The sequence below is a fragment of the Abrus precatorius genome, unplaced genomic scaffold (genome assembly GCF_003935025.1).
Source record: "Abrus precatorius isolate BTA unplaced genomic scaffold, Abrus_2018 Scaffold11, whole genome shotgun sequence".
NCBI classification, from domain to species: Eukaryota; Viridiplantae; Streptophyta; class Magnoliopsida; order Fabales; family Fabaceae; genus Abrus; species Abrus precatorius.
In genome coordinates, this window is record NW_020874303.1 from 4455229 (window position 1) to 4474253 (window position 19025).

Consider the following 19025-nt stretch of genomic DNA (forward strand, 5'->3'; position numbering starts at 1 on the left):
TGCATGATTCAGGTGAGCCTTGTAAGGAGGGTGGAAGTCACCACTTTTCAAAGTTACAGTGTTAATCGCATAATGACACACCTTTACCTTTTAATTTGTCCCTGGTTAGGATAATCAAATGCCCCTAAAATTCCTCTCTGAAATGTCTTTGTTGTGATGGTTGCTTTGAATTTCCAAAATAAAACAAAAATGTTGCTGAGTGCTAATCCAAGACATAATTATAATGCCTCACAAAACTGCAACACGCTTTGAGGAGCACATATACTATTTGAGGGACAAATTGAGGAACACGAAAACTTTTGTTGGTTGGAGATCTACAGTGCTTTTACTTTTAACTTAATCGTGAAAGTCAAGTTTATGAGCTTAATTTTATATAATATTCACGGGACACCATAAGTGTATTTTAATTTTATTTTTAAAAAAATTATTTTCAAACTTTTCTGAAGGAATCTTTAAGAGAAATTAATATTTCATATTCCCACACGCATATATATAAAACGAAACTTCAACACTGAAATTAATAATTTGCAAATGGAATTGCTGGGAGTCAACAGTTAAGCATGGAACATGTTTAACAGAGGTCTTTTTTGTCTTTGCCGACTGATTATACATTAAAATACTACATTGAAAGATTAATCTCATTCTTTATTGAATGGTGAATTATTTTAAGAAAATTTAATTAAAATACATTAACAGTTAATAATATAAAATGTTTATATTAACAATATATTAAAATTTAATTCATATAATTATATTATTTCCTTCTTTTAAAAATAAGCATACATAAAATAAAACAACTTACCATGCCAAGATGACGCATGCATAAAAATTATTGACAAGAAATAAAGTCCGAATATGTAAAGAAACGCAATGACTTAAATGCGTTGCTCCATATCGAATGTTAAAAATACATTATTAATTAATAATAAATAATATATTTAAGAGATTAATTTTAATATATTAGGACATATTTATTAATTAATGAATGGAAAATACTGTAAATTTGATTAAAAATAATAATTTTTAACGTATCTTATAATTTATAATTAAATAATAATATAAAAAAATTTACACTTGTAAGACCACCGGAAGATACGAGTAGTAAAGTTGAGAAAATATGTAAAATATAATGAAACTAATTTTTTGAACATTTTTCCATATACAAAATTTGAACTTAAAACTTTGCTTAAAAAAAATAAACATGTGTGACTTGAATTAATGACTTGTTTGGTAAATTTAAAATTATATAATATTAAATTGATCCATAAAGAGTGGCATAATATTTAATTATGTAATTTTAAAAATTGTTAATATAAATAAAGATTGAATATATATTAATTAAAAAAAGAAGAAGGAAGAAGGAAGAAGGAAGAGAAATTGTAATTGGGTGAAAAAGAGGAGGCCTGAGGGGTTGAGGAGTGAGGCTTCACCCGAGGAAAGTAGAGAACGGCGAAAGGGTAGAAAAAAGTATCCTTCCGTATTGTTGTTTGTTGGTGTTGTGAGGAATTGGCATTCGCATCAAAACAAACTTCGTTTCCACTTTCTCAGACATTTTTCTATTGAGAAAGAAAGGAAGAAAACAACTCTCTCTCTCTCTCTCTCTCTCTCTCTCTCTCCGTTAATCGCCGGATCTAACAGAAGAGAGTGATGGGATCGAATTGAGTAAGGGGCTGGGAAAGGGGCATTTTCATTGGCAATGGGAATGCCCAATCGACTTCAAAGATGAGCAAAGCCCTCGGAGAAGACGAAGAAGACGAAGAACGAGATTGCTTCTACGACTCTCACGACCGTTTGCTCTCTCTCTCTTCCTCGTGTTCATGTTCATGTTCCAACTCTGACGAAGAAGAACAACAAAATTACAATCACAATCACAATCACAATCACAATTTCGCCCTCAACAACTACGACATATGGATCTCCCAACCCTCCTCCGTCTCCGAACGCCGCACGCGCCTCTTTCAAACTATGGGACTTTCCGATCACTCCTCCATCGTCCGATCCAAATCAGACGCTGCTTCTTCTTCCTCTCGCCACCAAAATTCCACTCCGCTTGTAAATAACCCCAATCTCTCCGCCGGAGATTCTCCCAGTAAGCCACCCTCCGGGAAGAATTGCCGGAGAAGCGACTCGTCCGTCGATTTTGGGGTTTCCGAGGAGGAAGAGAAGGTCTGTACGATAAGGGATCTTGATAACGGGAAGGAGTTTGTGGTGAAGGAAGTGAGGGAGGATGGGATGTGGGATAAGCTAAGGGAGGTTGGAACTGGGAGGCAATTGACTATGGAGGAGTTTGAAATGACGGTGGGCCATTCTCCGATCGTGCAGGAGTTAATGCGCCGTCAGAGTGTGGAGGAAGACAATGTTGATGCCAATGTCAGTGGAGGGAGTGGTGGTGGTGGAGGTGGTGGTGGTAATGGCAATGGCGGTTCTAAGGTGAAGAAGAAAGGAGGGGGGTGGTTGAAGAGTATCAAGAGCGTGGCGAGTTCGATGGCGATGGCGGGGCATAAGGAGCGGCGGAGTAGCGATGAGAGGGACACGTCGTCGGAGAAGGGAGGGAGGAGGTCGAGTTCCGCCACGGATGATAGCCAGGATGCTTCTTTTCATGGACCTGAGAGAGTGAGAGTTAGGCAGTATGGGAAGTCTTGTAAGGAGCTAACTGCATTGTATAAGAGCCAGGAGATTCAGGCTCATAGTGGATCCATTTGGAGCATTAAGTTTAGTTTGGATGGCAAGTACCTTGCCAGTGCTGGTGAGGATTGTGTCATTCATGTGTGGCAGGTTGTGGAGTCTGAGAGGAAAGGGGAGTTGCTGCTCATGGAGAAGCCTGAGGATGTTAATGTTAATATGTTGTTGGTGGTGAATGGATCGCCCGAACCAACATTGCTGTCTCCTCTTGTGGATAACCATCCCGAGAGGAAGAGGAAGGGGAGGTCCTCCATTAGTAGAAAGTCCTTGAGCTTGGACCAGTTTGTGGTTCCCGATACTGTGTTTGCGCTCACTGAGAAGCCTGTTTGCTCCTTTCAAGGCCATCTCCACGATGTACTTGACCTTTCCTGGTCCAAGTCTCAGGTTAGCCTCTGTTTTTGAGATAGGTTTTGTTGTTCTTTAATTCTGGCGTGGTGTTCATTGTCTCTGTATAATTGTAAAGTTTGTTTATTTAGTTCACTCTTGAATTGCGCTGGGTATGGGTTGTTATTATGTTGGATTTGCTCGTAAGTAGACATATTCTTTGTTTTTCTGTTAACTGATGAATTCACTTTTGCTTGACAGTTTGAGTGAGTTTGTTTTTTCAACTCTGTATCCTTAACACGCAGATTCAGCATTTTCTATATAATTGATTGGGATGGGTCCGTTTTCAAGTGGCTGAATGGGCATCAATGGACATAATATGGATTTCAAATTGAAGTATCTGTTGTATTTGATGTGTGGTTTACATAACATTGGTTATCTTACTTGAGGGAGATGATGAGACTATTTTGTTTGGTGTTTTCTGGTTATTTTGGTATGCAAGATATTTATGCACAGGACACAAGCAACAAGTTTGGGCTGAACTATTGTGATATCACTGATATGTATTGCAGGATCAAGTAGATAAAGTTCTTTCCCAATGAGAAGTTTTATGAATCTTCTCCTTTTCTTCTACGCCCTATCACATTGAATTATCAACTTCTGATTTTAATGGGTCTAAATTGCTGCCTTGTTCCTTTGGAATTACACTGTTGTTCTAGGGCTTCCTTGAAAAGCAATGTAAAATTAAATTATTAATTAATTTCGAGAGGTAACCCATACACAAAAGGATGGCCGTATGTGTTAAGATGTCTTTATAATAAATGATTACTTTGATAGTGAAATACTCTGATTTTCTGCTCAAAAGACACAGAGAATATCCGCAGGTCAGTAACTTGCCTAGGATGCTCTTTTTGGAACATAGGAGTGTTTGTTAGATGGGTTGTCTTTATGATGAATGGTTGAGATTTGATCTTGTTTTAAGCGTATATACAGGTCAAATAATCATTCTACCCTATGTAAGTTTAGGTAGTGTTTGCTAAACTTAAAAATAAATATAACCACTTACTAGGCACAGTAGAGCTAATTAAAATTGTTGTTAGTAATTGCTCAAACTTTAAAAATCAGTTTTCTATTTTTTTTATCAGTTTCTTAGTTAGCTGACCCAAAAGCAATTCTGAACTAAGTTGGCTGTAATCTTATCCCTTTTTTTTCCCAAAATGAAATATATACTTATCTCCCCTGCTGGCCTTGTAATTTGTTTGGAATCTTATAAATGATTTACTAGAATGTACCAAATAATATTTGTTGTTGAACTAGGTCAGACCCAATGTTTAGACAAATGAATGATATTTATAACTGGTTCTAATTTATATTGATACATTTGAAATTTTTATCCTCTCCAAACAAAAATTTTGAAAGTTTTAGCTTGATTTTTAACTCAACCCCTATTTGAGTTGCACAATAAAGAGACTCGGACCGGGATGAGCACTTTTTGGAGTGACTGAAATTTGAAGAATGAATTGTAATGATTGATATTTATTGCTAGCCCAAATGTTTCTGAAAAGCTTCAATTGTTAGTGGGGGGAAGGGTATCTAATTTTTTTTAAATTTAGAGATATTTATGATTCATGTCTGTTAAAAATGCTTGTAATTTTATATCATCGTTTTAATTTTTTTCCTCCCATTTTGTTCAGCACTTGCTCTCATCTTCAATGGACAAAACAGTGCGGCTGTGGCATTTGTCTAGCAAGTCTTGTTTGAAAATTTTTTCACACAGTGACTATGGTGAGTAAATGCTGTTATTATTACATCTTGCAGTGCTCTCATATTTGCTCTCCCTTAATCCGGGTTGATATAATATAAGACCATTCCTATGGGTTATATAACTTCGATTAAATGGCAGAACACACATAACTTTTTATGTGTTTTTATGAAAGTTTCTTCTGCCTCTTCCCAACTGAAAATTGAATTAGATTCCCAGTCCATTCAATCCCTATCCAATCTAATTCTTGATACAGCCCGTCTTTGAGGATTAGGAAATCACACTATGGCATCCAAGCAAAATTTTGTCAAAATATTTGTCTTTGCTAATATCGGACTAATCGTACAAGATTTCTTGAATGTCCACCACAGTGCTTAAATTTAGCAATCAAAGCAATTGCATTGCTTCCCTCCCCCTTTTTGTTCTTTGCTAATTAAGCCTTTTGCTTTCAATCTTCTTTCTCTCTGGCACAGTAACTTGCATCCAGTTTAATCCTGTTGATGATAATTACTTCATTAGCGGATCTTTGGATGCTAAGGTTCGCATATGGAGCATTCCTGATCGACAAGTTGTTGATTGGACTGATCTGCATGAGATGGTCACTGCTGCTTGTTATACACCTGATGGTCAGGTTGGTCCAAGGTTAATATGCATCTATTTTTTAATACTGGGGATATTCAATTTTAAGTTGCAACTCAGTTTAATTTGCTGCTACAGGGTGCACTTGTTGGTTCATACAAGGGTAGCTGCCATTTATACAATACATCTGGTACTGTCAGAGGCTCTTTTTTTTTTTAAAAACTGTGTCTATTCAATCAATATTATGATGATTGTGGGACCACTGATTATCATATGGTTTTTATATTTCATTCAGAAAATAAGTTGCAACAGAAGAGTCAGATCAATCTGCAGAACAAGAAAAAGAAATCACATCACAAGAAAATTACTGGTTTCCAGGTAATGTGGTGATCTACTGCTGTGCTTTTGAGATGTGCTTCTTTTTTTTTCTGTACCCATCCAAAATGTTGAACTGGGAAAAAATAAATAAAAAAGGAGTGTATACAACTGTAGTCCATTTTCTTTGACTGAATTACAGTGTGTATACTCGTCTTCCTAACTGATTTTTATTAATAGTTTGCCCCTGGAAGTTCATCAGAAGTACTTATTTCATCTGCTGATTCACGAATTCGGGTTGTTGATGGCGTTGATCTGGTTCATAAGTTTAAAGGTATGTAGTTATATATCAAGTGGGATTTATTTACATGACAATATAACAAGTGAATGAACCATTTGGTAAACTGCTTTCGTCTATATATTAAAATTTGTTTTGTTTAATCCTATGATCAAAGCAAAACTTTTAACGATTTTTTATTTGTGTCTGGAGTGGGAGAATATTTATGTCAAATATATGGTATGTTTATTTGAATGATGATAAAAATTGTAGTCTTGCTAGCCTTTCAAGTTTGCCCAAATGGCAACAGGTCTTCAGTATATTTATTTCCTTGTTTATCAAATTGTTTGTGCAGGCTTTCGAAATGCCACTAGCCCCATTTCAGCTTCCCTCACGGCAAATGGTAAATACGTTGTTGCAGCAAGCGAGGATTCCCATGTATACATTTGGAAAAATGAAGCTGATTGCAGGCCTAACAGAAGTAAAGGTGTCACTGTCACCCGCTCATATGAACATTTTCACTGTAAAGATGTGTCGGTGGCCATTCCCTGGCCTGGTATGGGTGATGCATGGGACATGCATGGTACATTTTCTGGAGAACAACCTGAGCTTGATAATAATGCAGATGAAGTTTTGTCAGCCAATCACCCTCCTACCCCTGTAGAGGAAAACTTTGGTACCGAGGGTTCAAGATCTGCATCAGGTTACAACAATAGTCCACGTCATGCAACCATTGCAAGTGCCACCAATAGTTACTTTTTTGATAGAATTTCTGCAACATGGCCTGAGGAAAAACTTCTTTTAGCTGCAAGAAACCAAAGCCCTCGGGTTAGTGTGGATTTCTCTAATGGGATAAGTCAAAAAATGTCAGCCTGGGGTATGGTGATTGTAACTGCCGGCCTCCGAGGGGAAATTAGAACTTTCCAAAATTTTGGATTTCCACTTCGGATATAAGAGGTGAAAGAACATGCATTCTTGCTTATGAGTGAGCATGGCAGAGAATGAGTTGATGATAACAGGTCATATGGCAGTAGACTTCACCTTCTCCATTAGTTGGCGAAAACCTGTACAGAAAAGTGGGTGAGATTTGTAATATTAGCGGGGTTCCATTTCTTTTCTTGTTCTTGTGCGTTGGATGAAGATAGGTTGCCATTCCATTCAGGCACTGAGGGGATAAACGGAGGGAAACATTGTCAAACAAAAACCAAAAAAAGAAAAAAAAAAAAAGTTACACCAGGAATTTAGAAACCAATGGATGTAATAGGGAAATGTAGAGTAACGCGAGCATGGGAAAAGTTTATTGAAATTAGAAATTATGATTCTTTTACACTTATCTTGAGTTTTGTTATGTAATTCAATATCTTGTCCAAATTAATCGTTTTAATAAACCATTATGGCTGCAAGTGTTATTAACGTCACTACTGGCATTATTCAGTCTGGAAGTTTATCTGCGCAACACAAGATAAAAGAATCTGAAAAATTTCTCTTAATAAGAAAATTTTGTGGCCGAAGCACTCAGTTGCTTACGTGTTTGATATTTGTCGACACGTTTTGAATAGCTTATTACAGGTGCTGAATGAACCCCGACGGCCATACTCTGCTGCTGTCAGTAGCTGATGTATTTACATATTCCGGGTTTGTTTACAGCCTAGATGAAGATAATGGGGTGTTATGTTTAACAGTTGATTTCATGTTATATAAATTTCTATTCACTCTATGTAAACTTTATAGGAGTTGATGGGCCAGGCGCTACTAGGAAATCTGATCTTATAATCTCATTTGAAATGTGAAAACTAACGTGTTCATTGGCGCAACACTTCAACTCATTACGGTAGAGGACGACTGATTAATTCCTTAAATTGAAATTTACTAGAAAATATGAAGAACTTGGATTCCGAAATATAGGACATTTCTGTGATACCGACATACCGAACATAGAAATTAAAAAATATAGCACGATCTCTCAAACCAATTCAACATGTGCTAGCATACCGAATCTTCTGTTAAAACTACTTTAGATAAAGATTCTTGTCTTCTTTGTGCAATTATTTAGGATTTGTCAACTCATTGGTTTTGTGTTTTTTTTACCAAGAATGCACTAATCATCATGTACTTACACACACTTGAACAGATGCACCACAGTGCTAAGCTAGTCGGTTACAGGTACAGCCTTACAGGTTTGATTGGGCAGTCTTACAAGGATGGTATTGGTAACACACAAACTTCCTGTCTTAGCCCACAATCAATTAAGATCTTTTTTCACAGTAGGCCCAATCTTGCAACTGTCTGGAGTCCCTTGAGCTAATTGGGCTGATTGACACAAAAAAAATGTTGGGTTATGACAAAAAAATTGGGTTAGAGGAACATGTTGAGGCCTTCGGCCAGCTTCAACTTGCAGTGTTGAAAAGTTTCTAGTTTCTTCTTTTGAGAAGAAATGAGCAATGAATCCTCCACAACATGCCACCCAATAGAGGAAGCTGCCAAAAAGGGCTTTGTATTCATATTATATCTGAAATTAGCTCCACTCCACCTATCACTTTCAGCACTGATATTCACAGCCCATATGCCATAACAACAAATGGAGTGGCTCTTGTTGGCAACGGATCAAAATATCCCTTCTTAAGAAATCCAAAATTCAACACCCCATTGGTTGGTTGGAAATGACGTGGCATGTGCACATGCTGCAAATTATCTTATCCTCTCATATCAAAAGCAACACTTCTTCACTATATAACTTCATTTTCAAGTACACACATCTGAACCACACATTTCATTACCGCAGTGGTAACACCACTTGAACTCACTAGTTTTGCTTACTGAGTGGTACATTGTATAGCGGAGTACCCAGTTTCTACTTTTTTTCTTACAATGGCTCTCCAAGCTGCTTCTTTGGTTCCTGCTTCTTTCTCCATTCCTAAAGAGGTTTACTTCAATTCCTTTCTCCTCCAAGAACCTGTTGCTTCTTCTTATTAATGTATTCTGTTTCCGTAGAGATAATTTTGAATTCAAGTTTTGGTAAATGTCTTTGTTTTTCACAGGGAAAATCTAGTGCTTCTCTCAAGGACTCCACTTTGTTTGGTCTTTCATTGTCAGAATCTCTCAAAGCTGACTTCAGCTCTTCTGCATTGAAGTACAAGGTAGAAATTAAAGCTCTCCTAACTTCTCAATTCTCCATTTAGTTGTTTCTTACTTATCTCTGAGTATATTAAGATATTTGGCTTTATTTCTTTAGTTTTTTTTCCCCGTAAATTGAACTCCACATACCGCATTTGTTTAAGGTTTCTCATGTAAAAAGCTAGTGCATGGTAAAAATTCTAGAACCACTAGAATTTAGATTCCATCAGGCTTCGTTGTGTGATTACGTATTTGTTAAAGGGCGGCTATAGAAGAACTTATGGACAGCTTATAACTTTCATTAACTCTTTTCAGCTTATTTCAATAAGTTCTTCTGTATAATTTATCAAAGTAAGTTATTTTCAGCTTATTTGGATAAGTTTTATTGTTAAATTTACAGCATAAGTCATTATTTAAAAAGAGGTTAGCGTATCCAAAAATGAACTTTTGATCTTCGTTCTTTAATCAATTTCGTTACAAAGCACTATGTAATATCCCCTCAGTTTTGGGGCTATAATCTAATTTTTTGTTTTCTCCCCTCTCTATCAGAGGGAATTCCAACAAAGAGCTGGTTCTGTGAGGGCTGAGACAGTGGCTACAACAACTCCAGCAGTTAACAAGTCTGCACCAGAAGGCAAGAAAACATTGAGGAAGGGCAATGTTGTGATCACTGGAGCTTCCTCTGGATTAGGCTTGGCCACTGCTAAGGCTTTGGCTGAGACAGGAAAATGGCATGTAATTATGGCCTGCAGGGATTTCCTCAAAGCTGCAAGAGCTGCAAAATCTGCTGGCATAGCGAAGGAAAACTACACCATCATGCACTTAGACCTTGCCTCTCTTGACAGCGTTCGCCAATTTGTAGAGAACTTCAGAAGACCAGACATGCCACTTGATGTGCTGGTTTGCAATGCTGCTGTGTACTTACCAACTGCAAAGGAACCTACCTTCACTGCTGATGGCTTTGAACTTAGTGTTGGGACAAACCATCTAGGGCATTTTCTCCTTGCGCGCCTGATGCTTGAGGACTTGAACAAATCTGATTACCCTTCAAAGCGATTGATCATCGTTGGTTCAATCACAGGTCTAGTTCATTAGTATGTTTATTGTGAATTCCAGTTCTTACCATCAACTATTTGCTCGCATTCTTGTGCTGATTGTGTGGATTCAACAGGGAACACAAACACATTGGCTGGAAATGTACCTCCCAAGGCTAACCTTGGTGACTTGAGGGGACTTGCCGGTGGCTTGAATGGACTAAACAGTTCATCTATGATAGATGGTGGAGACTTTGATGGCGCCAAGGCATACAAGGACAGCAAAGTGTGTAATATGCTCACAATGCAAGAATTCCACAGACGATACCACGAGGAAACTGGAATCACATTTGCTTCACTCTACCCAGGTTGCATTGCCACAACAGGCTTGTTTAGAGAGCACATTCCCTTGTTCAGAACCCTCTTCCCTCCATTCCAAAAGTACATAACCAAAGGCTTTGTCTCAGAAGATGAAGCAGGAAAGAGACTTGCTCAGGTAATAGCAATAAAGATAATGATAAAAAGAATAAGAATTATTGAAATATCTTAATTTCTAATGTATGGTGTTTTTAATATAGGTTGTGAGTGAACCAAGCCTAACAAAGTCTGGTGTTTACTGGAGCTGGAATAAAGCCTCAGCTTCATTTGAAAACCAGCTGTCACAGGAAGCAAGTGATGCAGAGAAGGCTCGTAAGGTGTGGGAGATTAGTGAGAAACTTGTTGGTTTGGCCTAAGTGAGAGGAGATTAGTGATACCTTGCACTTGCATGTGGGAAAATGACATCTCAGAAGAGTAGATATTCTATCATTTTGAGTGCGCTAATGATGTTTTGTTTGCTAGGAACTTTTTTTGGCTTTGATGTAGGGTGTCAAATGGCTTTTGTTCATCAAGACTCACAATAAAATCATTCAACCATGTGGGTGTGGCGAAGTTGCTCATAAACCTTCTGAAATAACTGTGTATAGTAACTACAAATAGTAGTTTGAGGTGTTATTTTCATTGCCTATCTTGGGTCTCATTAATTTTTTTTTTCATTAATAGTTATTTAAGTGAACTCAAAATCAAATGGTTTAATTAAGATCTTGCTTCATAACAAATCAATTGCACAAGCAACATGCAGGAAGCACCAGATAGGGGTTTTCTTCCTTTGAAAAAGTAGCAAGTTAATTAGTTAGATGGAAATATTAATAAAATTATGAGTGGGATAATAAGTTTTTCATACATAATCTTATTTATCTTGTTCTTTTTATTTTCCCTTAGTGCTCACTGCAGATCGTGTCTGATTTATTTTAGAAAATTATTATTATTTTTAAATTCTCTCGAGATATTACTTAAATTTTTTTTGTTAACCAAGAGAGAAGCTAACTGTAACATTGTTTTTAAAGGTATGGCAGAATGAACCTAATAGGTAAAAAAAAAAAGTTCTATATTCTAGCCTTGCGATGTCATATAGCTACCCCTTATTCTAATTTAATCATAAATTTTAATCCTTACAAAATAAGGGTGTTAAGAATGTACTCCCTTTGACCTTTTTTATTAAAATTCTTTTTGAGATTTTAGTTGATCCTTGATATAAAATCATTTACAAAGTTTTAGAAACGATTACTATTTTTTTCCACATATTTACCTTATATTTTTTAACCTTTCAAACATCTTAACAATTAATGTAATAATTGAGTTTAACTTTAATTGAGGATAAACATGGAATGCTATTATCAATTTTTCAAATGCCTAATATGATATTTAGATACAGATGATCTTAGACCAAAAGGAAAAAACATGAAGAGCTGGAACCATGCATCATTGTTTACTCCGATACATATCATATTACATTTCAGAGCCAAATTTCCGGAGTTGGTTTTTGTTCATATTTACAAAATATGTCAGAATACATCATGTATCAAGTGACTCAAAGTTCATAGCCCGGGAACTTCGCCATTTGTGGATGAATCATGTCTAAACAGGTACATGCCATTCCTCCAAGACCTTCAAACAAGGAGTAAGGACGATCTCCCCCGTGCATCTTTCCTTCTGAGATCAATTTTTGTGCTCTATCAAGAAGGAAACAAGCAAATGCTTTAGCCTTGTACAAGTACTCCATTTTTCCTGTCAATCTGTACAAAGAAAGAAAGACATAGGTGTTCCCACTTATGCCATGAGACATTCCAACTCGCTTAAGCAGACCCCTATTCCATACTACTTCTCCTGCATCTTCAGCTGCTTGCAAAAATTCTGTGTCCCCAAAAACCTAATGGTTATGGTAAGGAATCTAGTCATGAGATCTGAGCATGTATTTGAGATGTCGGCAAAAGAATAATTGCATAAATTCTACTATGTAAAACAAAAGCAACCCAGAAGCAGTAAATAATTCCATGCTTGTACTCGGGAGTATGACTTCTGATGTAAATAAATTTGTTCAAAAAATGAATTACTCACATTATTTAGTAACTGAACCGCCCATAATTCAGTCTCCATACCACCATAAGCATTAACTACTATTAGTTATTCATATTTTTCAAATGAAACAATAAACTACAAAATCCATTGCGACTAAATTCATGCAGATCATCAATTTACCAGCTCCTTTACATCTTATAGACTCTGCACGCAGTTTGCATTTGAATCTGGCAACTAAAGAAAATATTACCTCAGCTGCTTTTACAAGTGTAAGAGCAACTCCAGGAGCACCATGACACCAATGCACAAGCCGGTCAGATACACTTCCTTCACTGGAGAGATAGTTGCCACTTGGAAAACGATTCTTAATCATGTAACGTAGTGTACCCTTGACATCTTCCACCTCATGTGGCTTGAGTTCCATGTCCATCAAAACATGCATAATTCCTGCAAGTCCATGAGCAGCACCCCAATATTTCTTCCCATGCCATTCATACATCAAAGGACACCTTCCCTTGTGAGCCAATTGTCTACCAGCTGTAATAACTTCATCTACAACTGATCTCTATAAAATTTAAAAGCCCGTATTGTCAAAAAAAATTGCAAACGAAAAATGCCAAGACTCGCAAAGTACATACACCTTACCATGTGGGTAGAAGGTACTGTGTCATTACCAATATGCTTGTTTAAGAATGAACAAGCCCATAAGTAACCTGCTCGGCCATAGAGTAGCTCATAGGGCGAATCACGAGGTATCACAATCTGTTCTCAAAGCAAATTCACAAAGATGAAAAGCAGTCAAACAACTGAACAATTACGTGTACAAATCAGAAGCATCACAAGGTTCAGAAAAATTACAACAAAATACCTCTTCGAATTGTCTCAGGTAATAGTCAAGTAGTCTTTCATCACCAGCATGCTTAGCTATGACAGCACCAAGAGCACAAACACCCGCACGCCCACATAAGAATGTCACGCGGCTATAACCCATATATTATCAAATTAAACCAAAATCAATTTCCTTCACATATTGAGCTGAAACTGTAACTGTAACTGTTTATTTTAAGCTTTTCCAAACACTTCCAAATTCTTGTTCTAGTAATTCCCCTAACTTAAACACAACTCAAAATTCCCTAGCACATAACCAGACAACAATAGATATTAATTCATAGGTAAGCTAACATCCAAGCAACTCTTCAACAATTAAAATCCTTAACTTAAACATTTTAAACCAACCCTGTCCAATAACTAAGTCACCAATCATGATAGCCTCTGATGCAAGAAAGGGACAGTACCCAGATTTTTCTGAAGCAGAATCACAAGCCTTAACAATCTCCGAGCACAAGAAAAGATCATTCCCATCCTTTGTTACTTGGTAGGCCTTGAAAACCAGGTATGCTGTCCCAAGCGCCCCAGTGTAAAGGGTATAGTCCTTCACACGCTTCCCACTCGAACCCCATGTCTCCCTCACCACCTGAAGAAGAATCAGAAAACAAAGCACAAACACTTGATGGGAAAATACACAACGACCCACCATAGCACAAACGCAAAAGTTACTAACTTGAGCCTACCCAAAATCGAAGAACGATAATTTAAAGAAACCCACAAAGTCGAAGAGCCAAAAAACAAATTTTGAGGAAACTGAAAAAAAAGTTTTGAGTACCGATTGTTTCAAGTGAAATGCTGCTTCTTGGAACTTTGCAGAAAGGGTTTGGTAAGAGAGAGAAAGAAGGGTAGAGAGAGAGTCTGTGGTTGAAGCTTGTTCAGTGCTCTCTGCCACAAAGCGTGGCATATCGTTCGGAAAGAACCGATCACCCATCTTCAGCCGAAGTGAGAGAACAACGGTGCAGAGTGTTGAGAGTGTACAACTCGCTGAATATAATGTGTAATTTTTAATTAAACAGAATAAAAATTGAAAGAATTAGTAAAAATCTGTTTGAGTGTGTTAATAATATTTTTAATCAAAATAATTAATATTTTTATGACACTAATTAATATTGGTCTAACAAATAAATAAATAATAAAGAATTAAAAAATTATTAAAATTGCGATAATATATTTTCTGGAAGTTTAGTATATTTTCATTATAATTAATAAAAAAATGTATTTAGAAATTTTTCAATTAATATTCAAGTAGTGCATAATTCTAAATCTTTGCCACCAATCAGGTTTTATTCTCAAATAGAATTGAGAAAACGGACTATTCAACTTATTTAAGTGATTAGTTTTGATAGAGTAGGTTATAAGAGTTTAAATGAACTTGCAAAAAGAACGTTCAAGCGTGGTAAAACTCTTTCTTTTGCGAGTTTAATTCGAATCGACCTTAAATAAATCAAGCTAAAAAACCTAAATTTAATTTAAACTTAAGCTCAAAATTTATATTTTATGTAGCAAATTCATATTAACCAAATTAGTGTCTTACCTAAAGAATGTATAAGATAATGTTTAATAAAAGAAAGAGGAAATATTTATTTGTTGTATGTGTTGCTTCCACATCCTCGACAGTATTCTAGTGCGTGGCCTCTCCATTAATAATTTATGTATCTTATTTTATATCTCGTGTACACAAAATTTTGGCTAGACTCTAATTATTTCAATTCATACGAGAATTTTGAATCAAGACAAATGCAGCTATTATGCTAGCGTGGTTCCTCATGTATAACGACACACATGGTCCTGAGTTGAACTATGTTAATGTCTGAAAAAACACTTCATGAAAACAACACAAAACAAACTAAATTGAGAAAGGTAGGGTAGGGTGGGGAAGATTTTTATTTTACATGAAGATTGAACCATAAGGTTTATATACATTTAGATTTAGATTTAGATGTTGAGCTAATGTTGGTCCCATTCCATCCAATTGGATTGACTTCCCACTCGAGGAATGCTGTTGACTCTGGCAAACTTATCAACCTTGAAGTTGGCCCCACACATGGCCCCTTCACTGTCTACCCTTGGCATTGCCTTCAACTTGTTCATTGGATGCTCAAAGCTCATCAAACCTCCTTCACTGTGGAACATACACCCTGCATTCCAACACCAACATGTCAAGGATCTTATCTTATATCTATATTATTATATTTAAGCGTGTTTGGTTTAGCTTATCTTACTTTTTCAAAAGCCCTCTCAAAAAATTAAAAGAAATAAGCGATTATTTATTCAAAATAAATTGAACTAAATATGTACTAACATACATTTGAAAAAACTTATGAAAATAACTTATTACTCTCATAAACTCCTTTTAATTTATGTCATGAAATTTTATGGTATAAACATCTTATGTAATAAAAATTTATTGAATGATTTCTTAACTAAGCTATTATCCAAATGTATCCTTAGTATACGTTTGTTACTTTTTTCCTTGAATACATCAAAGGATTGTACAACTACTTTAGCAAGAGCTCATTTAAAGTTAGTAATACTCTGAAATTATCTGATTCATTTGAATGAATTTTGTACCTGTTGGAAAGGGAGCAAAAGATTTGGCACAACCCTCTTTGATGACTTCTAGATCATCAGAGATCACCACAGATCCGTCAGCTGCAATACCCCAATACAACTTCACTCCTCCATCAGAACCCTTCAAAGCCATGATCAACATCTTTATTAGATGTACTCGAATACTTTAAAGAAAAGCAACACAAATATGCTATGCATGTTACTAGGAGCACGCAAGATGTTGTAACATATTAAAAATAGATAGCCAAATTAGCATACCAGTGCTGCAAAGACGCTTCCAACCTTGCTATCATAGACAACAAAGGCAAACCTTCCATCAAGTTCCTTCACAACTTGATCTGCCGGGTAGGGACCACGGTCACGGAGAGTCTTATAAGCTTCAATCACAAACATGGCCTCATCAGTACCCTTTGACAAACCATATTGCTTGTTGAGTATGGACAAATTGTTCAAGCTCCCCAAGAATAGACAGTATATGTCATCAATACCACAAAACAATCTGCAATTGTGAGAAGGAAAAATCAGTTTTTTTTGGTATACTAAACCTTGTTTAATTGAAAAATTACACCTACCCTCCAACTCCATACTTTATACCCTTTATTTTTAAACTCTACTTTTAGGTGACCTTAGGCAAAGTACTCTTAATAATAAAGTAACAAAAGTAAGTGAATCCTTAATTAATGCTAACTTTAAGAAAGTTTAGTATAAATATCCCTTCGATCAACATGAAGAGAATATTAAATAACCTTTGATGAAGAGAGAAAGGCTGATCAGGACGCACATAAGCTAGCACAGCTGCATTACCAAAGCTCATAGAGCAAGTGTTATGAGGATGATGGGAAAGAAAATCTTTGAGAGTTTCCTCAGGAACCTTAGGCTTTTTAGAGCCTTTGTAAGATGCAGGACTGTTCAGCTCTTCAGGTGGATGAGCAAAAGTCTTGTGGAAAATGGCCAACATATTTTTGGTTTTGCACCAATCTCAGCTCCGACTATAGTTGCTAAGTATTGAAATAAAAATGAAAGCAGGGATTGCCAAGGCGGGTCATTGTAGTATTTATATGGTTATACAGGCTACCTAGTACCCACCCCAAAGTGAACAAAAGACTAGAGAGTGGTTAAGGTGGCTTTTTCTTCCAAGTTGTGTGCGTGGGTCCTAGTTTGATGGATAAGTATCAAATTCCAAGATGTGTTCTCTTAATCTTATTGTGGGAAATATTTGTCTTTTTAATTTAATGAATATGTATAACCTTAATTATAATCTTAACGATATAATTAGAACATAAGATCATGATAGTCTAATAACAGATTGGATCATTCAGAATAAGAAAAACATCTTTCTCCACCGGTATCTATGAACGGATAAAATTACAATTATTTACAAGTTATCAAAATAAAGCCTTAATTTTGATTAATAAAAAGTATTAATATCAAAGTTTTGTTCAATGAGATTTTTTGTTTTCTTGATTTTCTTGAGAGCGTTTTTGGGCCCATCGTCTATCTTAAAGTCCACCTTATTTGCTATTACCATGGGAGATTAGAAGTAGTTTCCCTTGTTTGGACACCAAAGTCAGTTAATTATGTAAGCAACATGGCCAAGCTAATCATCCTTTTAGCCTTCAACTTGGAATTTTCTTTTTAAAAATAAGAATGATCTTCTATTGTTTCTTTTCGGCTCTGTTTAAGATTAATAGAAGACTGCACTTGCGTTGCGTGTGGTAACTGGCTAATATGACCTCTCAAAATAGGAGTAGATATTTAGCAATAGATGTGACAGACTATTAAAAAGTAAGATTAATGTTTTAAAGATATTGATGAAAATATTAATAAAAAAAAATTACAATGATATATATCGGTAATACTTTATGAAAATTTAATTTTTTTGAATTGGTACATTCAAAATATTTATTACCATTTTCCTTAAAATTAAGATAATTAAATGACTAGTTTGAACTGGTAAGTGATGTTGTTCATCTTAAAATAAAAAGGGTCATGCTAATCAATTAGCAAAAGTGAAAAGCAATTCGGATATGCTTTCAAGGTGGCCAAACATTGTGACACAAAGTCAGCACAGCCACTGTATTTTGAACCTGTGGGATTTATAATAATGTGATTTGTTCTTATCTATTATTTAACTTTTATGAGCTTTAAATTGTCACAGGGAAACTAGTTCAAGTGTCCCTCTTCCTTTCTCATGGGTGGACACCACACCTAATGATTAATTTTGGGTAAGGTCTACCCTCCATTCACTGCTTCTGGTGATTGCAATTTCCAGGCTTTACTCAGTTTTTTCTTCTCTTTTAAAAATTTTAAGTTTTATCATTTTAACCATCACTTATAATATTTTATTTACTGAAATAATATCATATATAATTGGTTAGGCATTCAGTTTGTCTAAATTGATATAAGTTTTTTAACAAAATTGATTTATTATTATAAATACTATATTTGTGTGTATTTTATAATATATTATATTATTAGTATATAAATCTTGTTAATAATTTTTTATAATATTTATGTTAATAATTTAAATCTTGTTAGACACATGTATACGTATCTACAATTTATATATAAAAAAAGTCAATTGATTCAATAACTAAATAATAATAATTAATATGATGATTTTTAAAAGTTAAATTAAAATATTTAAATAATAACTCTTTGTTTGATTTCTACTGTTTTTATATTTAATAATTATTTTTTTCTAACTGATTTTGAAAGCATTTGAAAGAAAAATTTATTCTTTTGTCAAAATTAATCCATTTTCCAATGTTATTGGAATTGATTCAAGAACAACAATGAATTGGACCAATATTTCAAACTATGTATTAAATATAAGTTGTAAGTACTTAAAAATCTTTAATAAGTTTAAAACTTAAATTAGATCAGCTATAAATTGGTGAATAAGCTAATTGAAGACCTGATAATCCAACCTTGATTGAGATGGTAATAGTTAAAATAAATAAATAAATATTAACAAATTAATATAATATCTTTAAATTTAACCCTTTATTCATAAGTTTATATTATAAATAGTAAGTATTATAATAAAAAATTGACGCCTTTATAAATAATTAAAATGCTT

The 19025-nt window shown here is 35.2% G+C and overlaps 4 protein-coding genes across 9 annotated transcripts; 2 read left to right on the forward strand and 2 right to left on the reverse strand.

The window, feature by feature from the left end:
* The first annotated feature begins 1358 nt into the window (after positions 1–1358).
* Positions 1359–7355, forward strand: LOC113853742 (WD repeat-containing protein 44-like). Of its 3 annotated transcripts, none has more exons than XM_027484325.1 (7): positions 1359–3066; positions 4701–4791; positions 5242–5399; positions 5486–5537; positions 5643–5725; positions 5903–5996; positions 6295–7348. In XM_027484325.1, exons 1-7 carry the CDS (start codon positions 1723–1725, stop codon positions 6891–6893), a joined length of 2421 nt encoding a protein of 806 aa, XP_027340126.1. In that variant the 5' UTR covers positions 1359–1722; the 3' UTR covers positions 6894–7348. The 3 variants fall into 3 exon arrangements, with proteins under 3 accessions (XP_027340126.1, XP_027340127.1, XP_027340128.1); XM_027484326.1 differs by having other exon boundaries at positions 1363–3066; positions 5242–5410; positions 6295–7355; XM_027484327.1 differs by having other exon boundaries at positions 1615–3066; positions 5288–5399.
* A 1298-nt stretch (positions 7356–8653) lies between these two features.
* Positions 8654–13073, forward strand: LOC113853555 (protochlorophyllide reductase, chloroplastic). Of its 4 annotated transcripts, none has more exons than XM_027483975.1 (6): positions 8688–8861; positions 8978–9076; positions 9603–10134; positions 10225–10262; positions 10356–10583; positions 10666–11823. In XM_027483975.1, the coding sequence occupies exons 1-6, from the start codon at positions 8808–8810 to the stop codon at positions 10819–10821; spliced, it is 1107 nt and encodes a 368-aa protein (XP_027339776.1). In that variant the 5' UTR covers positions 8688–8807; the 3' UTR covers positions 10822–11823. The 4 variants fall into 4 exon arrangements, 3 of the variants coding, with proteins under 3 accessions (XP_027339775.1, XP_027339776.1, XP_027339774.1); XR_003502639.1 differs by adding an exon at positions 11841–12489 and having other exon boundaries at positions 8697–8861; positions 10225–10583; positions 10666–11074; XM_027483974.1 differs by having other exon boundaries at positions 8654–8861; positions 10225–10583; positions 10666–13073.
* On the reverse strand, positions 11779–14334 carry LOC113853554 (lanC-like protein GCR2). Its single transcript, XM_027483972.1, has 6 exons — positions 14148–14334; positions 13780–13958; positions 13353–13464; positions 13130–13246; positions 12735–13049; positions 11779–12335 (listed from the first exon to the last, which is right to left on the reverse strand). The coding sequence occupies exons 1-6, from the start codon at positions 14301–14303 to the stop codon at positions 11997–11999; spliced, it is 1218 nt and encodes a 405-aa protein (XP_027339773.1). The 5' UTR covers positions 14304–14334; the 3' UTR covers positions 11779–11996.
* A 601-nt stretch (positions 14335–14935) lies between these two features.
* Positions 14936–17085, reverse strand: LOC113854943 (stem-specific protein TSJT1-like). Its single transcript, XM_027486293.1, has 4 exons — positions 16690–17085; positions 16202–16442; positions 15944–16064; positions 14936–15510 (listed from the first exon to the last, which is right to left on the reverse strand). Exons 1-4 carry the CDS (start codon positions 16899–16901, stop codon positions 15320–15322), a joined length of 765 nt encoding a protein of 254 aa, XP_027342094.1. The 5' UTR covers positions 16902–17085; the 3' UTR covers positions 14936–15319.
* Between the last annotated feature and the right edge of the window lie 1940 nt (positions 17086–19025).

Bases quoted from the DNA above. Each gene is read 5' to 3' on its own strand.
- LOC113853742 (XM_027484325.1), top strand. From the start codon at position 1,723: ATGAGCAAAGCCCTCGGAGAAGACGAAGAAGACGAAGAACGAGATTGC. The intron at 4,792-5,241 runs GTGAGTAAATGC...TCTCTGGCACAG, and splicing joins TTTTTCACACAGTGACTATG to TAACTTGCATCCAGTTTAAT. The intron at 5,726-5,902 runs GTAATGTGGTGA...TTTTATTAATAG, and splicing joins AGAAAATTACTGGTTTCCAG to TTTGCCCCTGGAAGTTCATC.
- LOC113854943 (XM_027486293.1), bottom strand. From the start codon at position 16,901: ATGTTGGCCATTTTCCACAAGACTTTTGCTCATCCACCTGAAGAGCTG. The intron at 16,065-16,201 runs GTATGCTAATTT...ATGGCTTTGAAG, and splicing joins GAAGCGTCTTTGCAGCACTG to GGTTCTGATGGAGGAGTGAA. The intron at 15,511-15,943 runs GTACAAAATTCA...GTTGGAATGCAG, and splicing joins TTTTGCTCCCTTTCCAACAG to GGTGTATGTTCCACAGTGAA.
- LOC113853554 (XM_027483972.1), bottom strand. From the start codon at position 14,303: ATGGGTGATCGGTTCTTTCCGAACGATATGCCACGCTTTGTGGCAGAG. The intron at 13,959-14,147 runs GTACTCAAAACT...ATTCTTCTTCAG, and splicing joins CATTTCACTTGAAACAATCG to GTGGTGAGGGAGACATGGGG. The intron at 12,336-12,734 runs GTAATATTTTCT...CATAACCATTAG, and splicing joins CACTTGTAAAAGCAGCTGAG to GTTTTTGGGGACACAGAATT.
- LOC113853555 (XM_027483973.1), top strand. From the start codon at position 8,912: ATGTATTCTGTTTCCGTAGAGATAATTTTGAATTCAAGTTTTGGTAAA. The intron at 10,135-10,224 runs GTCTAGTTCATT...TGGATTCAACAG, and splicing joins CATCGTTGGTTCAATCACAG to GGAACACAAACACATTGGCT. The intron at 10,584-10,665 runs GTAATAGCAATA...TTTTTAATATAG, and splicing joins CAGGAAAGAGACTTGCTCAG to GTTGTGAGTGAACCAAGCCT.